The sequence below is a fragment of the Cetorhinus maximus genome, chromosome 12, assembly GCF_964194155.1.
Source record: "Cetorhinus maximus chromosome 12, sCetMax3.hap1.1, whole genome shotgun sequence".
Taxonomy (NCBI): Eukaryota; Metazoa; Chordata; class Chondrichthyes; order Lamniformes; family Cetorhinidae; genus Cetorhinus; species Cetorhinus maximus.
The window spans coordinates 23,967,591-23,991,993 of record NC_135890.1 but is presented as its reverse complement, the minus strand read 5'-3'; the positions used below and the strand labels follow the sequence as shown (position 1 = coordinate 23,991,993).

Sequence of the window (24,403 nt, the reverse complement as noted above, 5' to 3'; positions counted from 1 at the left end):
GGAAGTGTTTTTTGATCTGTTGATTTTACATCAAATAGATGCTGCAATTGAATGGTTATGTACAAAAGAAGTCAAATGCATTCATTACTAACAGAGTCATAGGTCTACAATTCCATGTACAATGTTACAAAACAGTTCTATAAAGTACAAGACATGAAAAGGGCAATAAACTCCTAGCCAATCTGGATCAAGAAGTCTCTGCCTTTATCCGAGGGACCTTTATTAGCTATCCTGCGCATCAGTCATATTTCAAAGCAATTCATATCACACCTCCAGTATAAGGAGAAATCACAATGAGCATGCCTGCATGGAATAGCAATGTGGTATGAAAGTAACTGCAAATCCACAGTCAAGGTCCACATGATGTGACTGAATGGATTTAAATGGGTCTATCACATTCTAGAGTACCAAATGTAAAGTACCCATGGCTTATAGGGTATTGTAATAAATTACAATACTCCTGTGAATTAGTGTTCAAAATTAGGAAGGACAAGTGTCCAGCGGACCCACTGCCTGAAAAGGTGGTGGAAACAGTTTCAATTGTAACTTTCAAAAGGGAATTGAATAAATACTTAAAAAGGAAACAGTCACAGGACTACAATGAAAGAAGTGGCAAGTGGGATTATGCTCTTTCAAAGAGCCAGCACAATGACCCAATGACCTATGGCATATGATTCTATAAATTAAGCTTTTCCTTTTGTTGGGGCACTAAAATCAGCTACAACAATTTGGTAAAACATTCCAAGGCACTTTCCTAATCGAGAATTGATCTTGTAAGCTAGCTGTGACTTCAGTGGAAATCCCGACGAAATCTGTCATTTTTATCCTTTCTCCAATTTTAGTTGCCTTGGAAGCTATGCCAGGAACCACCTGTAGAAATGTGTCTTTTGAATAAACGACTGAATTCTTAAGAATTCTTAAATAACCAAGCCTAAGTTTGGAGAGAGCAACATAGACACTGTATCGGTCCAGCATTATTAACTCACCAACCCAGCAGTGTTCTTTGCAGAGATAAAACTGGCACTTATTTGGCTGATATTTCATAGCAGGAATAAAGCTCTTTAGAGGATAAGGCAAATTGACCCCTGTGCTGAAGAGCACAGAGACAAAATCTTCACATCAAAAGGATCAGGAGAGAACAAGAGGAAAAAAACCAGAGAGCTCACTGGCCCTTTAGTTTCCAGTACAGACACAGTAATAAAAAAGATTATTTCATCAACAAGGATGCTATTTTACAAAGCAAAGCTTTTTGGCTGCAAAATTTGAAGCAGGTCTTTGGGAAACTTTATTCAAAAACCTTTACAGGAACCCATTTTTTAAAATCTCATGTTAGTTTCATGTCCTTAATCCTCTCAAAATTGCTACATACTGATAACTAGTTTACAGACCATTCCGACTTTACATTGTTATGAAATACAGCACTGTTACTGGTTAGGCAGATAGAAGTGCTTTAGGAGGTTTTTATTTTCTGGATAATGGCAGTGACACTAAGCTACAGTGCTTACAGAAACAGAAATGCCCCACTACAAAACTCTATTAGTAAGAAAGACCTGAAAAAGTGGATTTTTGGATTAAATAACCAACTGCAAATAATTACAATGGTCCAGAATAAACTCTGTGGAAATCATCTTTTGCCAGAACCCCACCAGCTGCTGGCTTGCTGTTTCATCACATTTTGCTTCTCCTGAGGACTAAAGTGCAGGACAGTGAGAATGGCAGTCAATGTCTGCTGGCGACCTAGGGCATCTGGCAAGGTCAGGAATCTGTAGGTTACATTTTTCACATACTCCAAGTTCGCTCCTTCACGTTTCTTGTCCCTGAGATATTTCTGTATCTCGTCTTGAAGAACTTCTACATCTTCTTTGTGTTTTTCTTTCTCCATCAGAAGGCTGTCCTCCAGCTCACGAACCACAGCTTCCATTTGGTGTTTCTGCTTTCTCAGTGTTGTGACCTCAAGCTCCTTTCGAGCCAGCTGTTCTGCATAGTGAAGAAAAGTAGGTTCGTTGGGTCCTGAAAAATTAGCAGTCTGCTTTAGAATATCTTGACAGAAATCTTCTTGAAGATGATCTTCATTCTGAGGACCTTCCCCATCTGACCAAAACTTGTTCTCAACAAAGTTTCTATGACTAGGTAGCCCACTAGAGCCCGAGCGTAGAGTTTCAGTCTCTCGGTCTTTCTCAGCCAAGACTGCAAGAGCTCTGTCTCTATGTTTGTGCATTTCTTCTTCCAGTTTAATAACTCTCTCGTGACAGTGGCCTTCTATCTTTTCTATTTCTTTCTTGTGAGCTGTTTGGAGTTGGGCAATGTCCAGATTTTTTGCTTCAATATCACACATGTGTTTGGTCTCCATTTCATCACAAACGAGTCTAAGGGTAATATACTTCTCCTTCAGCTCCGCCAGCTGTTCGCGCAAACTCTCCAGTTCTTTGGTTGTACTGCCATCTTTAGCGTTCTTGTTTTTGAGGACAACTTGAGCCCTCATCTTGTACCGTTCAAACTCTTCCTTCAGCTGTTTCAATTCTTGTTGATAATAGAAAACAGAGGCCTTCTCACCATCTGATGTTTCGGGTGTGCCTGTCATATCAACTTCACAAAGCTTCTCTACATCTAAGGGTTCCTGTGATTTCTGAATTGCCAACACTAGCAATCCCTTCAGCTTTTCCATTTTGTCTCTTAAAATATTGACATCAAGATTCGATTCATCTATAGTTAGATCTGATGGGGATCTGTTGGAAGCAGCAATAGCCAATGTCTTGTTCTCCATATCCAACTGAGTTATACGGTCCTTCAGTTTATGAATTGTCATCTTGTCTTTCTGTTTGCTCTTGTCATAAGTGCCAAGAAGCTCAGAAAGCTCAGAGACTTTACTTTCCAAATTTGCAACTCGTTCTTCCTCCATTTGAGAAAAATGACGCAGCTGTTCCTGTGCCTGAGCAGCCTGAAGCACAGAGAGTGAAAAAAAAGTGTTAACCACAAATGAATTATAAAAACTGTTTTGTAACATTAAAAAGGGACACAGGAGATTATTACATACTTCTCAGAAGTACAATGTCAGGCTGTGAATTACCATTTACTGATAATTTGTGCAACATTTTACATTGTTGGTGTGTAATTCTCACAGTAGAACTATTTACTGTTCTTTGGCTGGCAATGAAAACAAAACTAAGGTAGAATTTGAGTAGTGAGCTTGGCAGAATGGACAGGGATGGCAGAAGTGCAGAAGAGAAACAAATCATCTTTATAACAATGCACATTGTTATAAAGTGCATTATAACTTTATAATGTCCACTACTGGGAGGAAGAGTTATTGTGACCGAGATTAGAAACAAGATGGGGGATAAAGGGGACAAAAGAGATTGTTTCTAGGAGTAGCACAATGGATCAAGATGAATATAAAAATAAAAATAAAACAAACTAATCAGCACTGGAGCACAACAAGTTAGATTTAGACAGTGCTGCTAACATAGTAAAACATCCCACAGGAGTGTTGTCAAAGTTTGACACTGAGCCACATAAGGAGATATTAGGTCAGATGACCAAAGCTTGGTCAAGGAGGTGGGCTTTAAGGAGCACCTTAAAGGAGGGGAGGTAGAGCCAGAGAGGTTTAGGGAGGGAATTCCAGAAATTAGGGCCAAGGCAGCTCAGTGGGGATTAAAATAATGGATACTCAAGGTCAGAACTGAATTAGTGCAGAGATCTTGGAGGCTGTAGGCCTGCAGCCGGATAGGGAGGGGCCAGGACATGGAAGGATTTGAAAACGAGGATGAGAATTTTAAAATCAAGGCTTTACTGGTGATGTCAGATTCAGAGGTTCTACCAACGTCAGGATTAGTTTGTTTCTTTTGATTTTGTTGGGCAATTTGAACTGTACCTCCGTAGCTACAACTTTCAATTGATCTGTGCTAAGGACTGCCAAAGAATCCCTCTTTAAATTCTCTTGCTGAACAAACATTTGGGCATCAAACGTTGCCATTTTCTTAGTGTTAGGACAAGGAATTTGCTGTGTTAAGTTACTTGTCTTAAAGTTAGTTCAAGCCACTGAATTTTCCCTCTTTTTTTGTCTTCCAATTGACTCATCTCTAATTTGGCTTGTCTCTTATTTGTAGTGTGGAAATCAGAGGTATACACAATGAGGTGCAGATTCCCTTCCCTTAAGGATATTAATCAACCAGTTGAATTATGAAAACAACAATCTGTTAAATTTTTCTGGTTGTTTAGTGTCAGCCCACAAATGACCATTTCTTAACTGCCACAATGGAAGTTCTGGTTGTTTGAAGCCTCTACAATCAGTGGGTAATGCAGGGCGTTATCGGCCTTCATTGATAAGGACCAAATTAATACTCTACCCAAGATTTTGTTTTGTATTAGTCAAAGGAGGGCACTTGTTCCACTTGACCCTTACCCAATATCACTCCAATGGCCTAGAAAGAAACGGAGATGGCATGTCTGAAAGGATAAAAGGGACCCTGACTTCTCTATTAAACACCTCAAGATTCCAGACCTGGGAAAATGCATCCTTCGTCCAACATCCAGGAGAAGAAGTGGGAGTTATGTCACATTACCTCCCCCAAGCTGCTAGAACCTATAATATTCCCATGTGAAACTGAACCCAGGCAGTCTACCTTTTTACTAACAAGTAGCAGCAGAAAGAGCTCTGTCCACGTAAATTGCCTGGCCCTTACCGACACTGCATACTACTGGAATATTGGAACTCCTGTATCGATGCCTATAAGACTCATTCATCTCTACGTGCCTTCTTCCATTGTGGAATTCCTTGCTTCTGGAAAGTTGGATGACCCTGCAACAGTTTCAGCCTACTACCTTCTGAAGGAAGATGCCACAGGACTTTTTGATTCTGGACTCTGGACTCATGTGAAACCATAACTCTTATTTTTATTGTGATCTTGCCCTATACCCCTTTCTTTCCCTTATCCCTCCTTTATTCTATGAGTGCAAAAAGGGGCAGATGTTGTGAAACCCCTTTCTGGTGTTTTGTAATGTCTGTAAAATAAACAAACCCCCTTATTTTACCTTATCTCGAGTTTGCTGTGGGATTATTAATGGAAGATTGGATCACTCCAAACTGAAGGGTTGGGGAAAACATGCCACCACTTGTAAAAGGGAAATCAGAAATCAAAAACACCTTTCTGTTCACAGAGAAGTAGTGAGAGGAGAAATCAGGGCTGTTTAAATTAATCCCCGTCCTGTCCAGAACAGAGAAATCACATCTGGGATAGATCCAATTTGAATTTGACCAGAGTCCAAGTTTAAGAGACAAGCCAATTTTGAGATAAGAGTCAATTGGAAGACAAAAAAAGAGGGAAAATTCGGTGGCTTGAACTAACTTTAAGACAAGTAACTTAACACAGCAAATTCCTTGTCCTAACACTAAGAAAATGGCAACGTTTGATGCCCAAATGTTTGTTCAGCAAGAGAATTTAAACTTTGGCAGTCCTTAGCACAGATCAATTGAAAGTTGTAGCTACAGAAGTACAGTTCAGTTCAAATTGCCCAACAAGATCATATAAAGAAACAAACTAATCCTGGCATTGGTAGAACGTCTGAATCTGACATCACCAGTAAGGCAGTTAGATGAAGCGCTCACTCATGACTCCGAAACCCCTCCCTAAGCCAATTTCAAGCTGGAAAAGCTTAAGTTGCAGCCAGAATCTCGGGAGAAGGAAAGAGAGAGAGAGGAAAGATAAGGAGGAAAGAGAATTCCAGCTCCAAAAATTGGAAATGGAGTTAGCAGCTCAAAGGGAACGAAAGAGAGAGAAAGCAGACAGCTAGCCACTGCAAGGGAAAATCTCTCTCTACCTGGCAGCATCTTCTATCCCCCTAACCCGGAACCCTCTCGGAGGCCCTCAAGTATGTGAAAATCCTTCCCAAATTTGAAGAGTGTGATGTGGAGTCATTTTTTAACCACCTTTGAGAAAATAGCAGGACAGCTAAAATGGCCCTCAGAGATCTGGACACTTTTAATTCAAGGGCAGCTGTCAGGGAGAGCCCAAGAGGTCTACTCCATGCTGCCTTCCGAGGTGTCTCTAAATTATGAACAGACGAAGGCTGCCATTCTCAGTGCATACGGGTTAGCCCCAGAGGCATACCACCAGCAATTACTGAATGCTCAAAAGAAGCCAACCCAAACCTACATCGAGGTTGAACGGCTGAAACAAACTGCTTTCAACCAATGGATAAGATCCCTAAAAATCTTATGCACCTGTGAAGCCTTCAATTTGTTGAAGGAATTCAAGAATTGCCTACCCTCCAACTTTCGAATACACCTAGAGGAGCAAAGCATCCTCACAGCCAGAGGTGCAGCAGTCACAGCAGACAGCTATGACCTCAACCATGAGCCTGTAAACTCAGACAGGCCTTTTCCAAACTATATCCGTGAATATTGGAAAGAGAGGCAGCACGATCTAGATAGGAAAGGGCCCCCGCCCAGAAAGGAAAATACAAAAGAGGGTGCGAGAAGTCTCCCCCTGCAGCCCAAAAGGAGAATTCCCAGAGACCGGTGCATTCTCATTGTAACAAAATAGGCCATTACAGACCCGAGTGCTAGAGATTGAGAGGTAAGCCAGTTGGCCTAGTAGGGCTTCAGAAGTAGTCTCCCGAAGGATGCCCCGATGGATAGTGCAGCAGAGACTCTCACTACAGAAACTTACCCCTTTGGAGGGCATGGCACTATGCATTCTGAGCCGGACAAACTCCCCAGAGATCTTCCAGAGTTTTGTCCTTTCTGAAACAGTGTCCCCCCTACCCAGCCCAAAATGTGAGTAAGTTTGTGGTATCTCTCTGGGACACAGGGGCCACTCAGTCCTTAATGTTGGAAAGAAACCTAAACCCCGAGTCCTCCCTGAAGGCAAAAGCACCAATCAGTGGAGTGGGAGAAGGGTCAGTATTTGCACCCCTGCATTGGGTCCACCTAGAGTGTGACCTTGTTTCAGGCCCTGTTACAGTAGAAATTCTCGCTAAGCTACCAGTAGCAGGAATCGATTTTCTCCTTGGGAACAATCTGGCTGGCAGCCAGGTGCTAGCCAGTGAAAGAAAAGATGCCAATATCAAGCAGCAGAAAACTGCAGAAGGGCAGAAAGCTGGAGAAGGTCCAGAGGTCCAAATGGGTGGTGTAGCACCCATAGACCTCAAGCGAGAGCTGCTCAAAGCTAGCAAGGCTGAAGCCAGGCCATCAAAATTAATGGAGTCCACAGAAGGCCCCTAGAATCGGAAATAGATTTCCCAAATATCCACAAATTAAATAGGGAGCAGAGAAGTCCTAAAGCAGGGAAAGAAATAATGAGGCAGATGCCCCACACAGCCAAAAATCCTGAAAAAAGACAGGTTATTAAGCCCAGAAAGGAAAAGGTTAAGGACTTGCCTGAAACATGGCTGGCTGAAACTTTCTTTCCGGCATTAAATAGGGACAAAGAGGGTTCCCAACCCAATAAGCAGATAGGGAGGGAGATGCCTCCCTCAGTCAAAAAGCTACCAGGGAGTGGAGCTGGAGCTCCACCTCCACTCGAGGGCAGTGATGTTCCAGAGGACATGGAAAGTGTAAGGACAGCGCCCTCTCCAAAGCCAAAGGCACCGGCCAGGAAGCCAGTGATTGATTTCACTGACCATTTTATAGCAATTTTAAATATGGCGCAGAAAGTTCCCAAATTAGCCCAGAAAGTGTGTGGATGGTGCCTCACCCAGTTGATAAGCCACCAGGAGGTACCGCAAGAGCTGACCATCCCCCAGCGGGCAGTAGTGTCCCAAAAGACACTGCACCCATCACAGAACTGACCAGCAGAGGGATCCCAACCAGAATGGACCCACCCACCCTCATACAGAATTGCAAGAGGACTGGACAGAGTTAACTACCCCCTTTAAAATGATCCATAAAGCCTTCAGTATGTTCCAGAGGATACAGAGGTGGTTTTCCAGGGTGTTACCAGAGAAGAAGGACTTCAGTTATGAGGAGAGATCGGGAAAGTTAGGACCGTTGTCCTTCAAACAGAGTTGTAAAGAGTTGACACAATAGAGGTTTTCAAGACAAAAACAGAATTACCTGGAAAAACTCAGCGGGTCTGGCAGCATCGGTGGAGAAGAAATCAGTTAACGTTTCGAGTCCTCATGACCCTTCGGCAGAACTGAGTATAGTTAGGAGAGAGGTGAAATATAAGCTGGTCTAAGGTGGGGGGGCGGGGGGAGAGAGAAGTTGAGGGTGGGGTGATTGTGGGGATAAGCAAGCAGTGATAGGAGCAGATAATCAAAAGATGTCACAGACAAAAGGATCAAAGAGGTGTTGAAGGTGGTGATATTATCTAAGAAAAGTGCTAATTAAGAATGGAAGACAGGATACTCAAGGTACAGCTCTAGTGGGGGTGGGGTGGAAAGACTAACAAAGTTTTAGTTTTAGATTTAAAAATAATGGAAATAGGTGGGAAAAGAAGAATCTATATAAATTATTGAAAAAAAAAAGGGAGGGGGGAGAAACGGGGTGGGGATGGGGGGAGGGGGAGTTTAAGATCTAAAGTTGTTGAATTCAATATTCAGCCCGGAAGGCTGTAAAGTGCCTAGTCGGAAGATGAGGTGCTGTTCCTCCAGTTTGCGTTGGGCTTCACTGAAACAATGCAACAAGCCAAGGACAGACATGTGGGCAAGAGAACAGGGTGGAGTGTTAAAATGGCAAGCGACAGGGAGGTTTGGGTCTTTCTTGCGGACAGACCGCAGGTGTTCTGCAAAGCAGTCGCCCAGTTTGCGTTTGGTCTCTCCAATGTAGAGGAGACCGCATTGGGAGCAACGAATGCAGTAGACTAAGTTAGGGGAAATGCTGCTTCACTTGAAAGGAGTGTTTGGGCCCTTGGACGGTGAGGAGAGAGGAAGTGAAGGGGCAGGTGTTGCATCTTCTGCGTGGGCATGGGGAGGTGCCATAGGTGGGGGTTGAGGAGTAGGGGGTGATGGAGGAGTGGACCAAGGTGTCCCGGAGGGAACGATCCCTACGGATCTTCAAGCTTCCTCCACAAGTTGTAACATCCTCTCTTTGTCTATCCCATCAAACCCTTTTATAACCTTGAAGATTTTCATCAGCTCACCCCTCAGTCTTCCCTTTTCTAGAGAAAAGAGCCCTAGCCTGTTCAATCTTTCTTTCAGGTGTAACCTCTGTTCTGGTATAATTCTAATAAAGTTGCTTCGCACCTTCTCCAGTGCCTCTATAATCTATTTATAATGTGGAGACCTAAACTGCTCACAGTACTGCCAGTGTGCCTTATTAATTTTTAGTGATTTGTGTATCTGTACCTCCAGATCCCTCTGTTCCTCTCTCTTGTTTAGATTCACTAGAATGGTACCAAAGATTAGAGATTTCATTTATATGGAGAAACTAGAGAAGCTGGAGTTGATCACCTTACAGCACAGAAGGTTAAAGGGAAATTTAATAGAGGTGTTTAAAATCATGATGGGCTTTGGTAGAGTAAAAGGGTCAGTCACCAGAAAACACAAACTTAAGGTAATCAGCAAAAGAACCAGAATTGACATTAGGAAAACATTTTTGCGCAGCACGAATGCACTACCTAAGAGCAAGCAGATTCAATAACAACTTTCAAAAGAAAACTGGATGAATACTTAAAATGGAAAAAATTGCAGGGCTTTGGGGAAAGAGCTGGGGAGTGGGACTAATTAGTCAGACTTTTCAAAGAGGCAGCACAAGCACAACAGGCCAAAAGGTTTCCTTCTCTGCAGATTTATTCTATGTCAATGATTCAATGATAATGCTGTTAAGGAGTCAAGTTAGCAGATTTCAGCTGGGTCCAGGGAGTGGAAAGGAAATCCAGCCAACTCCTGATGGCTGTCCAATGATTCCCGCTGCAATGTCGGAATGTCAGTTGGGCATGAGACACCATCAGAATGGAGCAGCCTTCTGACATTCACAGTCCAGGCTCACATATGGCCACTCGGGTAAAAGACTAGTACAGGTGAAACTATCCCAGGGCCTTCAGCAGAGAAATGAAAATCGAGGATGTTATGGTGGAAGTGCAAAGTATGGAATTTTCTCACCAATCCCCATTCTGCTATGGTCACACTATTTAGTTTTGGGACTGAGCCAAATGTAAAACAGATCTCCCCCTACATATACAATGTACTTTCTCAACACCAACATTTAAGGGAGGCAGTAGCGTAATGTCACTGGACTAGTAAGCCAGAGGCCTAGGCTAATGCTCTGGGTACACGGGTTCGAATCCCACCACGGCAGATGGTGGAATTTAAATTCAGTTAATAAAAATGTGGAATTAAAAAGCTGTCTCAGTAATAGTGACCATGAAATGTTGTCGACTGTTGTAAAAACCCATCTGGTTCACTAATGTCCTTTAGGGGAGGAAATCTGCTGTCCTTACCTAGTCTGGTATATGTCACCTAAATGTGACTCCAGACACAGCAATGTGGTTGACTCTTAAATGCCCTCTGAATTGGCCTAACAAGCCACTCAGTTGAACCACTACAAAGTCTACAAAAAGGAATGAAACCGGACAGATCACCCGACATCGACCTAGGCACCGGAAATGACAATGGCAAAACAAGCCAAAATTGGGAAAGCAGTTCCACAGATTAGTCAAGCTTGACATTGTCTGTAAGGTATGATGCCATGAGTACAACTATGTCCCAGACACCACCACCACCAACCCTGGGTATGTCCAGTCCAACCAACAGGAGGTAGTGGCACAGTGGTATACAGTTGGGATGGAGTTCTCCTGGGAGTTCTCAACATTGACTCTGGACCCCATGAAGTCTCATGGCATCAGGTCAAACATGGGCAAGGAAACCTACTGCTGATTACCACGTACTGCCCCCACCACCAACGCACCGATACTGAATCAGTATCCTCCATGTTGAACACCACTTGAAGGAAGCACTGAGGTGGCAAGGGCACAGAATGTACTCTGGGTGGGGGACTTCAACGTCCATCACCAAGTGTGGCTCAGTAGCACCGCTACTGACTGAGCTGGTCAAGTCCTAAAGCACATAGATACTAGACTGTGGCAGGCAGTGAGGGAATCAACAAGAGGGGAAACCATACTTGACTTCGTACTCACCAATCTACCTGTCGCAGATGCATCTGTCTATGACAGTGTTGGTACAAGTGACCACCACACAGACCTAGTGGAGACAAATTCCTGCCTTCACATTGAGGATACCCTCCATTGTGTTGTGTGGCACTAATACTGTGCTAAGTGGGATAAATTCAGAACAGATAGAACAACTCAAGACTGGGCATCCATGAGGTGCTGTGGGCCATCAGCCACAGAATTGTTTACAACCACAATCTGTAACCTCATGGGCCGGCATATCCCTCACTCTACCATTACCATCAAGCCAGGGGATCAACCCTGGTTCAATGAAAAGTGCAGGAGGGCATGCCAGGAGCAGCACCAGGCATACCTAAAAATGAGGTCTCAACCTGATGAAGCTACAACACAGGGCTGCTTGCATGCCAAACAGCAAAAGCAGCAAGTGCTAGACAGAAGTAAGCAATTCCATTACCAACAGATCAGATCTAAGCTCGACAGTCCTACCACATTCAGTTGTGAATGGTGGTGGACAATTGAACAACTAACTAGAGGAAAAGGCTCCACAAATATCCCATCTTCAATGATGGGGGAGCCCAGCACATCAATGCAAAAAGCAAGGCTGAAGAATTTGCACCAACCTTCAGCCAGAAGAGCCAAGAGGGTGATTCATCTGGGCCCCCTCTTGAGGTCCCCAGCATCACAGATGCCAGTCTTCAGCCAATTCGATTCACTCCACATGATATCAAGAAACGGCTGAAGTCACTGGATACTGCAAAGGCTATGGGCCCTGACAACATACAAATTAGGACAGGAGTAGGCCATCTGGCCCCTCTAGCCTGCTCCGCCATTCAATAAGATCATAACTGAGCTGATTGTGGCCTCTACTCCACATTCCACCTACCCCTGATAACCTTTGACTCCCTTGTTAATCAAGAGTGTTTTAGCAAGAAGACTTGTGCTCCACAACTTGCCGCGGTCCTAGCCAAAGTGTTCCAGTACAGCTGCATCATTGGCATCTGCCAGGCAATGTGGAAATTTCCCTGGTATGTCCCATCCACAAAAAGCAGGACAAATCCAACCCAGCCAATTACCGCCCCACCAGTCTACTCTTCATCATCAGCAGTGATGGAAGGCATCGTTGACAGTGCTATCAAGCAGCACTTACTCAGTAATAACCTGCTCACTGACGCCCAGTTTGTGTTCTGCCAGGGCCACTCAGCTCCTGACGTCATTGCAGCCTTAGTCCAAACATGGACAAAAGAGCTGAACTCAAGAGTATGACTGCCCTCGACATCAAGGCAGCATTTGACCAAGTGTCAAGGAGCCCTGGCAAAACTGGAGTCAATGGGAATCTGGGGAAAACTTTCCACTGGTTGGGGCCATACTTAGCACAAAGGAAGATGGTTGTGGTTGTTGGAGGCAAATCATCTCAGCTCCAGGACATCACTGCAGGAGTTCCTCAGGGTAGTGTCCTAGGCCCAAACAGCTTCAGCTGCTTCATCAATGACCTTTCCTCCATCATAAGGTGGGGATGTTCGCTGATGATTGCACAATGTTCAGCACCATGCGCAAATCCTCAGACACTGATGTAGTCCATGTCCAAATGCAGCAGGACCTGGACATCAGAGACTTGGGCTGATAAGTGGCAAGTAAAATTCGTGCCACACAAGTACTAGGCAACAACTATCTCCAATAAGAGAGAATCCAACCATCTCTCCTTGTCATTCAATGGGATTACCATCGCTGAATCCCCTACAAACAACATTCCAGGGGTTACCACTGACCAGAAACAAAACTGGGCCCAGAATATAAACACTGTGGCTACAAGAGCCGGTCAGAGAATGGGAATTCAATGGAGAGTAACTCACCTCCTGACTCCCCAAAGCCTGTCCACCATCTACACGGCACAAGTCAGGAGTGTGATAGAATACTCTTCAATTGCCTTGCCTTGATGAGTGCAGCTCCAACAACGCTCAAGATGCTCAACACGCTCAACACCATCCAGGACAAAGGAGCCGCTTGATTGGCACCCCATCCACCACCTTCAACTTCCACTTTCTCCACCACCGATGCACAATGGCAGCAGTGTACACCATCTACAAGATGCACTGCAGCAATTCCTTCAGCAGTACCTTCCAAACCCATGACCTCTCACTTCTCGAGGGACAAGGGAAGCAGATAAATGGGAACACCACCAGCTGGAAGTTCCCCTCCAGCCACTCATCATCCTGACTTGGAACTATATCGCCATTCCTTAGATAAAAACAAAAAACTACTGCAGATGCTGGAAATCCAAAACAAAAACAGAATTACCTGGAAAAACTCAGCAGGTCTGGCAGCATCGGTGGAGAAGAAAAGAGTCGACGTTTCGAGTCCTCACGACCCTTCAACAGAACTGAGTATAGTTAGGAGAGGGGTGAAATATAAGCTGGTTTAAGGTGGGGAGGGGGGAGAGAGAAGTTGAGAGGGGGGTGTGGTTGTAGGGACAAGCAAGCAGTGATAGGAGCAGATAATCAAAAGATGTCACAGACAAAAGGATCAAAGAGGTGTTGAAGGTGGTGATATTATCTAAGAAAATGTGCTAATTAAGAATGGATGGCAGGACACTCAAGGTACAGCTCTAGTGGGGGTGGGGTGGAAAGACTGACAAGGTATTAGTTGTAGATTTTAAAATAATGGAAATAGGTGGGAAAAGAAAAATCTATATAAATTATTGAAAAAAACAAAAGGGAGGGGGAAGAAACGGGGTGGGGATGGGGGGAGGGAGTTTAAGATCTAAAGTTGTTGAATTCAATATTCAGCCCGGAAGGCTGTAAAGTGCCTAGTCGGAAGATGAGGTGCTGTTCCTCCGGTTTGCGTTGGGCTTCACTGGAACAATGCAGCAAGCCAAGGACAGACATGTGGACAAGAGAGCAGGGTGGAGTGTTAAAATTGCAAGCGACAGGGAGGTTTGGGTCTTTCTTGCGGACAGACCGCAGGTGTTCTGCAAAGCGGTCGCCCAGTTTGCGTTTGGTCTCTCCAATGTAGAGGAGACTGCATTGGGAGCAACGAATGCAGTAGACTAAGTTAGGGGAAATGCAAGTGAAATGCTGCTTCACTTGAAAGGAGTGTTTGGGCCCATGGACGGTGAGGAGAGAGGAAGTGAAGGGGCAGGTGTTGCATCTTCTGCGTGGGCATGGGGAGGTGCCATAGGTGGGGGTTGAGGAGTAGGGGGTGATGGAGGAGTGGACCAGGGTGTCCCGGAGGGAACGATCCCTACGGAATGCCGTCGGGGGGGTGAAGGGAAGATGTGTTTGGTGGTGGCATCATGCTGGAGTTGGCGGAAATGGCGGAGGATGATCCTTTGAATGCGGAGGCTGGTGGGGTGATAAGTGAGGACAAGGGGGACCCTATCATGTTTCTGGGAAGGAGGAGAAGGCGTGAGGGAGGATGCGCGGGAGATGGGCCAGACATGGTTGAGGGCCCTGTCAACGACCGTGGGTGGAAAATCTCGGTTAAGGAAGAAGGAGGACATGCCAGAGGAGCTGTTTTTGAAGGTAGCGTCATCAGAACAGATGCGACGGAGGCGAAGGAACTGAGAGAATGGGATGGAGTCCTTACAGGAAGCGGGGTGTGAGGAGCTGTAGTCGAGGTAGCTGTGGGAGTCGGTAGGCTTGTAATGGATATTGGTGGACAGTCTATCATCAGAAATTGAGACAGAGAGGTCAAGGAAGGGAAGGGAAGTGTCAGAGATGGACCATGTGAAAATGATGGAGGGGTGGAGATTGGAAGCAAAATTAATAAATTTTTCCAGGTCCCGACGAGAGCATGAAGCAGCACCGAAGTAATCATCGATGTACCGGAGAAAGAGTTGTGGGAGGGGGCCGGAGTAGGACTGGAACAAGGAATGTTCCACATACCCCATAAAGAGACAGGCATAGCTGGGGCCCATGCGGGTGCCCATAGCCACACCTTTTATTTGGAGGAAGTGAGAGGAGTTAAAGGAGAAATTGTTCAGTGTGAGAACAAGTTCAGCCAGACGGAGGAGAGTAGTGGTGGATGGGGATTGTTCGGGCCTCTATTCAAGGAAGAAGCTAAGGGCCCTCAGACCATCCTGGTGGGGGATGGAGGTGTAGAGGGATTAGACGTCCATGGTGAAGAGGAAGCGGTTGGGGCCAGGGAACTGGAAATTGTTGATGTGACGTAAGGTGTCAGAGAAATCATGGATGTAGGTGGGAAGGGACTGGACAAGGGGAGAGAGAAGGGAGTCAAGATAACGAGAAATGAGTTCCGTGGGGCAGGAACAGGCTGACACGATCGGTCTGCCGGGACAGTTCTGTTTGTGGATTTTGGGTAGGAGGTAGAAGCGGGCTGTCCGAGGTTGGGCAACTATCAGGTTGGAAGCTGTGGGAGGAAGATCCCCAGAGGAGATGAGGTCAGTGACAGTCCTGGAAACAATGGCTTGATGTTCAGTAGTGGGGTCATGGTCCAGGGAGAGGTAGGAGGAAGTGTCTGCGAGTTGACGCTCAGCCTCAGCGAGGTAGAGGTCAGTGCACCAGACAACAACAGCACCACCCTTGTCAGCGGGTTTGATGACAATGTTGGGGTTGGACCTGAGAGAACGGAGTGCAGTAAGTTCAGAGAGAGACAGATTAGAATGGGTGAGAGGAGCAGAGAAATTGAGACGGCTAATGTCACACCGACAGTTCTCAATGAAAAGATCAAGAGAAGGTAAGAATCCAGAGGGAGGGGTCCAGGTGGAGGGAGAATATTGGAGGTGGGTAAAAGGATCCGTTGAACGGGGAGAGGACTCCTGTCCAAAGAAGTGAGCACGGAGACGAAGACGGCAGAAGAAGAGTTCAGCATCGTGCCGAGCCCAAAATTCATTGAGATGAGGGCGTAAGGGTATGAAACTAAGTCCTTTGCTGAGCACTGAACGTTCAGCATCGGAGAGGGGAAGGTCAGGGGGTATAGTGAATGCGCGGCTGGGGCTGGGATTGGAAGATGGGGTGGGGATGGAGGGACAAGCAGGGGTGGAGGGTCCCAGATGGGTGTTGGCGTCGATGAGTGTTGTCATTCCTTCACTGTCGCTGGGTCAAAATCCTGGAACTCCCTCCCTAACAGCACTGTGGGTGTACCTACATCACATGGACTGCAGCAGTTCAAGAAGGCAGCTGACCACCATCTACTCAGGGGCAATTAGGAATGGGCAACAAAAATGCTGGCCCAGCCATTGACGCTCACGTCTCATAAAGAATATATTTTTAAAATGGCTCTATTTCCACGTTATTTTCTTTCGGGGGAGATGGCTAATTCTGAAATATCAGATATCATGCTACTGATTTGTTGACTGAATTATGTCCTTTATTCAGCAGGTTAAGGATTGCTTGATTCCTAACTGCACAGAGCTGTTTTACTAGCAGACATGTTAGAATTCAGTCTACTGCATAACATTTATTACTAATGCTCAGCCCAAAAATTAGCTCCTATAGGCAAGTTCAGATTTGCTAGGAAGCAAAGTTGAATGCGCAAAAAGACATTTCTTTAAGACAATGGTAGCCCTCTACCATTGAGATGTGTACCTGAAAAATACCTCCCACAAACCTCTAGATCTGTCCAAACCACCCTGGCATACCACATAGTTCAGGTTAAAGTATATGAATTGGGTTTATTATAAATATTGGCAATACTATACAGAAACAGGAGTACATCAATTCGATCAATTATAATACTTCAGTACTGCATGGCCTGGATCTGTGATGAAAAGCTCTGCATGTGAAATAAAACTCAAAGTTTCTATAAGTCACTAACCCAGATAGAGGCACAATGATAGAGGAGTCATGGGCCACCGACCCAAATAAAGGCACATTGATACATTAGTCGTGGGTCACCAACCCAGATTAAGGCATAGTAATAGAGGATTCATGGAGCACCAACCCAGATATGTATTTTATTTTACTTTCACGTTCAGGTTATTGTAATAGAAGATTATTCCCAATTAATCAAAACTGAATTTCTCAGAATTATTTCTTGTGACAATCCAGAGAAAAAAGGAATCCATAAAAATATACAATTTCAACAAATCAAATTTGACTTACTTGGATTCAGATTTTCCTCCATCTAAATAACCACCAGTGTTCATGTGCTACATGATCAGCAAATGAATGGTAGGCCCTGATTGACATTTAGGAGTGGAGTGGCGGGGTGGGGTCAGAATGATTGTTGGCTTTTGTTGTCTGCACTATTGAAGGTGACAACTGAGCCAGTAATGGACCTCTATTTGATTTTTAAAATCTGTAGCTCTTCAAGGATGAAGTTTATTGAAGATCTACATTTACAGGTAAGAGACTAATCCCAAATAATACATTCAAGATACAAGAGAAAAGGATTCTGCATTGAATATTTTCCCTAATCTGTGTCCGGCCCCTTAATATCACATTTTATGTCTTTCCTCGGTCAATTCCATATGACCAGGTAACATCTTCTGCTACAGATTGATACCACAGTGCATTTAACCAGACATCAGTATGGATTATGAAGATCAGTATAAAAAGGCCCTTTTTTTGCTTAAGGCAAGATAATGTGAACAAGTCTCCTTGAGTGCAATACTATGTAGGACCAATGTGCATAGGAACGCAGTGCTAGTAGTGGGAGACAGTGATTGATGCTACTTCCCTAGAATCAGAGAGATGAATTGCATGAGCGGAATTTTGAGCAGTTCAAATCCCCCTGTGCAAGACCCTTTCCTTAATCTACCAATATCTTACCTGGGTAGAATGAAGATGTAGTCTTATACATGGAATAAGTAGGAGGCAAACTAAAAAATATACAGCCAGTATCCTTAGACATTCGCTGGCTAATTTAAACACATGATGCAGAGAAAGATGAGCCAGCTGAATGCACAGCATAATGAGAGGTATCACTGCTTCACATCTTTGAGGCATCAAGACCAGATTTGAAAATGATGACTAATTGGGGGGATGGGGGTAGGGGCGGGGGCGGGATCTACTGAATCTGAACCAAACCAGCCACAAAGTCCAAGGGAGAACAGGAATGGAATAAACAGGTTTACATTAGAATGGATGGGGAAGAGCCAAAGAATATATATAATGGAGGAAAGAAGGAAGAAAAATAGAAGAGAAGTAATAACTTTCAGCAAGGAATTGGAGAAATAATTGAAGTGAAGACATTTGCAGGGCTATGGGGAAAGAGCAGAGGCTCTTGGATAATTCTTTTAAAAAGCTGATACAGGCACAATGGGTCGAACAGCTTCCTTCTGTGCACCACTGTTCAATGATTTTAAGGAGGACATCCAGAACTAACAATGAGATAGGCTTGAAACATACATCCACAGATGCACAAAGCATTAGGTATAAGATCAGGAAACTAGAAGCACTAAGAACCATTAGGAGGTAAGATCTTCCCTCCAACATAAGGGCAGAAATGGGGGGTGCTTGCTGACAATTGCACAGTGTTCAGTGTCATTCACAAATCCTCAGATATTGAAGCAGTCTGTACTAGCATGCAGCAAGACCTGGACAACATTCTGATGTACTGTAACAGCAAGTAACATTCGCACCACATATGTGCAAGGCAATGACCATCTCCAATGAAAGAATCAAACCATCTCCCCATGACATTCAAGGGCATTACTATTTCTGAATTTCCCATCAGCAACATTCTGGGGGTTGCCATTGACCAGAAACCTAACTGGACCAGCCATATAAATACTGTGCCTACAACAGCAGTCTTCATTCTGAGGCTGGGAATACACGCCTGGATGAATGCAGCTCCAACAAGAAGCTCAACACCATCCAGGGCAATGCAGGCCACTTGACTGACACCCCATCCATCCCCTTGAATATTCACTGCATACTCCACAGGCGGATGTGGCCACAGTGTGTACCATCTACAAGATGCATTGCAGCAAATTGCCAAGGATCCTTCGACAGCACCTTCCAAACCCACAACATCTGCTATCACTTAGAAAAACAAGGATAGCAGATGCATGGCAAGATCCCGTCCAAGTCACACACCATCCTGACTTGGAGCTATAACACCGTTCCTTCACTGTCGTTGGATTAAAATCGTGGAACACCCTCCCTAACTGCACGGTGGGTATACCTACACCACATGGACTGAGAGGTTCAAGGCGGCAGCTCACTACCTTCTCAAGCGCAATGAGAGATGGACAATAAATGCTGGTTTGCCAGTGACACTTACATCCCACAGACAAATAAAGTCACAGGTATGATGCTCTTAAAAACCATTAAGAGGTACTACGCCACAACTTTGGGAAAAATTATTTCAGCCATGCCTGAACTGGCAAAATACATTCCCATATAGAAGATTTTCAGAAGTAACAGAGAAAAGAAAAAGGAAAGAGGGGTGACATTACTCAGGCCACAAAAGATGGAATATTAATTACTAAGATCACAAAAGATGGAATATTATTGAAGATGGTGTTTAGAACAAGTCTCTCTGAATTTAGCAGAAAAAATAAAAGGCTTTGTAACAGTATTGGACATTGATTATAGGGTGATAAATTGTGCAAAATAATTGCAGGAAGAGGATTTGTATCCACTAACCTGGGAAAAAATGGTGATCAAAATAGGGCCTGGTTTATAGAATATATTCAGAACTGCTTACAGTGCTAAATATTTTCACATATTTAATGTAGGAAGACACAGTAAAAGAATCTGGATAAGAAGGTCCATGACCATTTGCTGATATGAGGTTCACACTCTACCTTCTTTATTTCCAGTTGAAGTTGTGCCTGATAATGAGCCTTTGTCTCAGTCATTTCTTCCTCCAATTCCTGTACACGTGGATCTGGTCTTCTCTTCTCTTCTTCAGCGAGCCGTAACGCACATTTCATCTCATCTACTGCCCGACTCAGATGCTTAATTTGAGATTCACAGTCATCCACCCTGTCTGCAGCATGGCTTTTTGATGTCAACATATCCCTTGTATCTTCTAGTTGCAGTTCCACATCTTGACGCAAAGCTCTCTCTTCCTGCAGCAAGTTCTGAAGCTCATGAAGCATTGAGGCATGGTCACTCTGCTCCCGGCTTCGTTCGTGTTGCTGGGTAATGATGCGAGCTTTGGCCTCTGTGAGCTGATCTTGGACTTTATTTATCTCTGTTTCATATTTGGTGCTTTCTTCTTCAAACCTCTGGGTCAAGTCTTCTAGCTCTTGCCTCATTTTCTTCTTGTCCGTTAAATAGGAGGCCTCCATTCGTGATTTCTCCTGTGTGACAGTTGCCAAAGCATTGGTCAGAGTTGCCAACTGACTCTTCAACTGTATCATTTTATCAGTGTCACTGTGACTCTGTTGTTCTCCACTCCCAACACTAATACCACTTTCAGAACCATTAGCTTCCTCAGATTTTGGGGAAGAGGTTCCTCCAGCCACCAGTTCCACTGAGCCCTTATCTTCATCATTTAATTCTCCCTTGGTGCTATTGGTCAAACTAGCTGCTGTGTCCATACTATTCATTGTCCCCACACTGTCCTCACTATGGACTGAGCTCTGGTCATCTCCAAGGTCAGAGACTGTACTTCCAGGGCCTACATTCTGTAAAATCTTATCCACCTCTTGAGATACAGATAGGACTTTCAAACTAGCTTCCAATGCCTCCTTTTCTTTGAGGAGGCTTTTATAAGCACGGACAACATCTCTCAGGCGTGTCTGGTATTGGAATAGCCGCTTCTTCTGTGCTTCAATTGTATCCAAAAGTTCTTTCTTACTGGGGCCACCACCAAAGTTCACACCAAACTTCTCCATGTCAGTTCAAAGTGGATCTCAAAGCGAGGAGCCCATCTGTAACAAGGAGGAAAAGAAATATTATCTGATAAAAACACATCAATCTCTTGTACTCTGTTTCAGTACAGCAAAATAGTGGGCAGGTGAAAGTTAACAAACTCTTTTCCTCTATGTGGACCAGGAGAGAGAGGCTTTTTAAGAATTAACTCACAGCAGAAGTCAGTCAGGAAAGGAGCAGAAAATTAGAGGGGGAGAAATAATACCCACACTGTTGACAGACGGGTAACAGAAAAAGTCAGGGGGTGAATTTGGTCTTTGGTAGTAGGGAAAATGAGCCAGAGGAAATCAGCCAAATGTTCTACACTCTGTCCAATTTTCAATAGATCACTGAAGTACAATTTCAAATTCTGCAGGATAGATAAGGGGAAACCAGTGGATATACTATATTTGGGTTTTCAAAAAGCATTTGATAAAGTGGTTATTACACAAAACTAGGAGTAATCTATTAGTATGGATTTAGATTTAGTTAATGGGCAGAAAACAGTGAATAGGAATAAATGAGTTATTCTTGGGTGACTGGTTGTAACTAGTTGGATACCACAAGGATCAGTACTTGGGCCTGAGCTATTTACAATATTTTATCAATGATTTATATGTGGGGACCACATGTAATAGAACCAAGTTTGCTGATGATACAAAGTTAGGTGGGAAATAAAGTTGTGAAGAAGTTGCAAGGAAGCTGTAAAAGGATATAGACAGCTTAAGTGAGTGGGAAATAATGTGACAGATGGAATATAATGTGGAGACATGCAAGGTTATCTAGTTTGGTAGGGAAAATAGAAAAGCAGAACTTTATACAAGGTGAGAGACTCTGAAATGTTGGCAAACAGAGGGACCTGAGTGCCTTTGTATACAATTCAAAGAAAGTTAACATGCAAGTCTGGCAAAGAATTGGGAGAGCAAATGGTTTGTTAGTTTTTATTACGGGTGGATTGGAGTACAAGAGTAAAGTAGTCTGACTGCAATTGCATGAGGTCTTGGTGAGACCACACCCAGAGTGCTGTGTACAGTTTTGGTCTTCTTCCCGAAGGAAGGATATAATTGTCTTAAAAGGCATGGAACAATGACAGATTCCTGGATTGTCCTATGACGAGAGATTGAGTAGAATAGGCCTATATACCCTAGAATTTAGAAGAACGAGAGATAATCCCATCGAAACAAACAAAATTCTTAAGGAGTTTGGCGGGATAGATATTGGGAGGATGTTTTCCTTGGGTGAGGACTCTAGAAATAGAGGTTCACAGTTTTAGATTAAGAGGTCAGACATTTACGACTGAGATGAATGTTGTGAATCTTTGGAATTCTCTACCTTAGGGAGCTGTGTGTGCTCAGTCGATGGGGAGAATTAAGAAAGGCAGTATGAATTAAATGGTACAATTTTAGGGGGGAACAGAAACAGCACCCACAGGTGGGTGCACCTACACTAATCTTTGAAGATGGTTGGACAAGTTGAGAAAGCTGTTGCTAAAGCATACGAGAGCCTTGGTTTTATTAATATAGGAATAGAGTACAAAAGCAAGGAAGTAATGCTGGACCTTTATAAGACACTAGTTAGGCCCCAGATGAAATACTGTGTTCTATTCTGGGCATCAAACTTTAGGAAAACATCATGGCATTGCAGAGGATGCAAAAGATGTTTACTAGAATGGTACCAGGAAAGAGGGACTTCAGTTATATGGAGAAACTGGGTTTATTCTCCTTAAAGCAGAGAAGGTTAAGAGGAGACTTGATAGAGGCATTCAAAATCAAGAACGGTTTTGACTGAGTAAATAAGGAGAAACTATTTCCAGTGGCAAAAATATTGGTAACCAGAAAACACAAACTTAAGGTGACTGACAAAAGAACCATAGGAACCGGTCATGACAATTTTTTTTTTACACAGAGATTGTTGTTCTGAAAGGGTTGTTGTAGAAGCAGATTTAACAGAATTGGGGGAAAATTGTACAGGGCTATGGGCAACAATTTTGGGTGTGTGATTAATTGGGTAGCTCTACCAAAGAGCCAGGCAGTTTTGATGGGCTGAATCGTTTCCTACTATGCTGTATCATTCTGATTCTATGATTGTCAATTTTTATTACCAATGGCGGCCGTGTCATCAGCTGTCTAGGCCCTAAACTCTGAAATTCCCTCCCTAAACCACTCCAACTTCTCCTTCTGCATGTTGATTGTTCAAACCTACCTCTTCAACCAAGCTTTCGGTCACCTAGTCCAATATTGCCTACCTTGGCTTAGTGCCAGCTTTTGGCTGATTATGCTCCTGTGAGGTGCCCCAGGGCAGTTTATTACATCAGGCATGGCTTATTTGGTAGATTCTCATCTCTGAGTCAGAAGGTTGTGGGTCCAAGTCCTACTCTGGAGACTTGGCCACAAAAAATGCCTACACTCCAGCACAATGCAGAGGGAGCACTGCACTGTCAGAGGTGCAGGGCTAAGAGAGCGCTGCTCTGTGGGAGGCAGTATGGAAGGAGTACTGCATTGTTGGGAGTTGCTGTCTTTCGGATGAGCTGTTAAACCGGGGCCCTGGCTATCCTCTCTGTTGGACATAAAAGGTCTCATGGCACTATTCTGAAGAACAGCAGGGGAATTCTGCTGGTGTCCTGACCCACATTTATCCCTCAATCAACATCACTAAACAAACATATTATCTGATCATCACATTGCTGTTTGTGGAACCTTGCTGTGTTCAATTTGGCTGCGGTATTTCCTACATTACAACAATAACTACATTACTGTAGTATAGAAGTTCTCATTGGCTGTGAAAAAAAGTGCTTCGGGACGTTCTGATGTCAAGAAAAGCGCAATTCACACAAGCTCTGAAATTCTTTCTTCAAAAGACTTAGTCACATATTTGTGGCGCCTTTCACGAACTCAGGATGCCTTAAAACGCTTTGCAGTCAATGAAACACTTTTCGAAATGCAATCGCTGTTGTAGGGAACAATTTGCGCACAGCAAGATTCCCAAAACCATGATTTGATAATGGCCAGATTATCTTTCAGTGATGTTGGTTGAGGGTGAATATAAGAATGTTGGCATTAACTGGGGCGAGGGAACAACCTTGTTTTTGTTCAAAATGGTCATGCGATCTTTTATAGCCACTTGAGACAGGGCCTCAGGTAAACGAAAGCCTCCCCTCCGGCAGTACAGCACTCCTGCAGTACACTCTGTGGGAGTCACGACCCTCCGACCCAAGGCCGTGCTTGGCCAACTGACCGGACTCCAGTTTTCCCTCTCACCCAACTAAAGCCCCTTTACGTCGCCCACAAAACAAATAGGCCCGATTTCTCACCGAGGTCCACCTCCTCTCCAGGCTGATTGGCGCCTTCAGTGCAAGGCCGAAACGCCGAGGCCAGAACACCTTCGCTGACGTCGCCAATGGAACTGGAAAGACGCCATTTTGAGAAGGTCACAGAGCTGAGGGTGAAAGGTCACCACGGCGCCATCACTCGAGCAGCCTTTGTGAGGCAAGCCGCTAATTGGCCGAACAGCCCGGAAGTGGGCTTTGCGGTTTACGTTTCAAGCACACGTTTGACGTCATTTCTTCCTCGT

The 24,403-nt window shown here is 44.2% G+C and overlaps 2 protein-coding genes across 2 annotated transcripts in view; one reads left to right on the top strand and one right to left on the bottom strand.

Moving 5' to 3' along the window:
* The window catches only part of dennd6b (DENN/MADD domain containing 6B), a 105,896-nt gene extending 100,884 nt beyond the window's left edge, over positions 1-5,012 (top strand). Inside the window, exon 21 of the mRNA XM_078553173.1 lies at positions 4,369-5,012. Within this exon, the coding sequence (XP_078409299.1) occupies positions 4,369-4,395 (27 nt within the window). The 3' untranslated portion in view covers positions 4,396-5,012. The remainder of the gene's footprint in view (positions 1-4,368) is intronic.
* On the bottom strand, positions 6-24,279 carry gcc1 (GRIP and coiled-coil domain containing 1). Its single transcript, XM_078553168.1, has 3 exons — positions 24,144-24,279; positions 19,780-20,853; positions 6-2,938 (listed from the first exon to the last, which is right to left on the bottom strand). The coding sequence occupies exons 2-3, from the start codon at positions 20,815-20,817 to the stop codon at positions 1,625-1,627; spliced, it is 2,352 nt and encodes a 783-aa protein (XP_078409294.1). The 5' UTR covers positions 20,818-20,853; positions 24,144-24,279; the 3' UTR covers positions 6-1,624.
* Between the last annotated feature and the right edge of the window lie 124 nt (positions 24,280-24,403).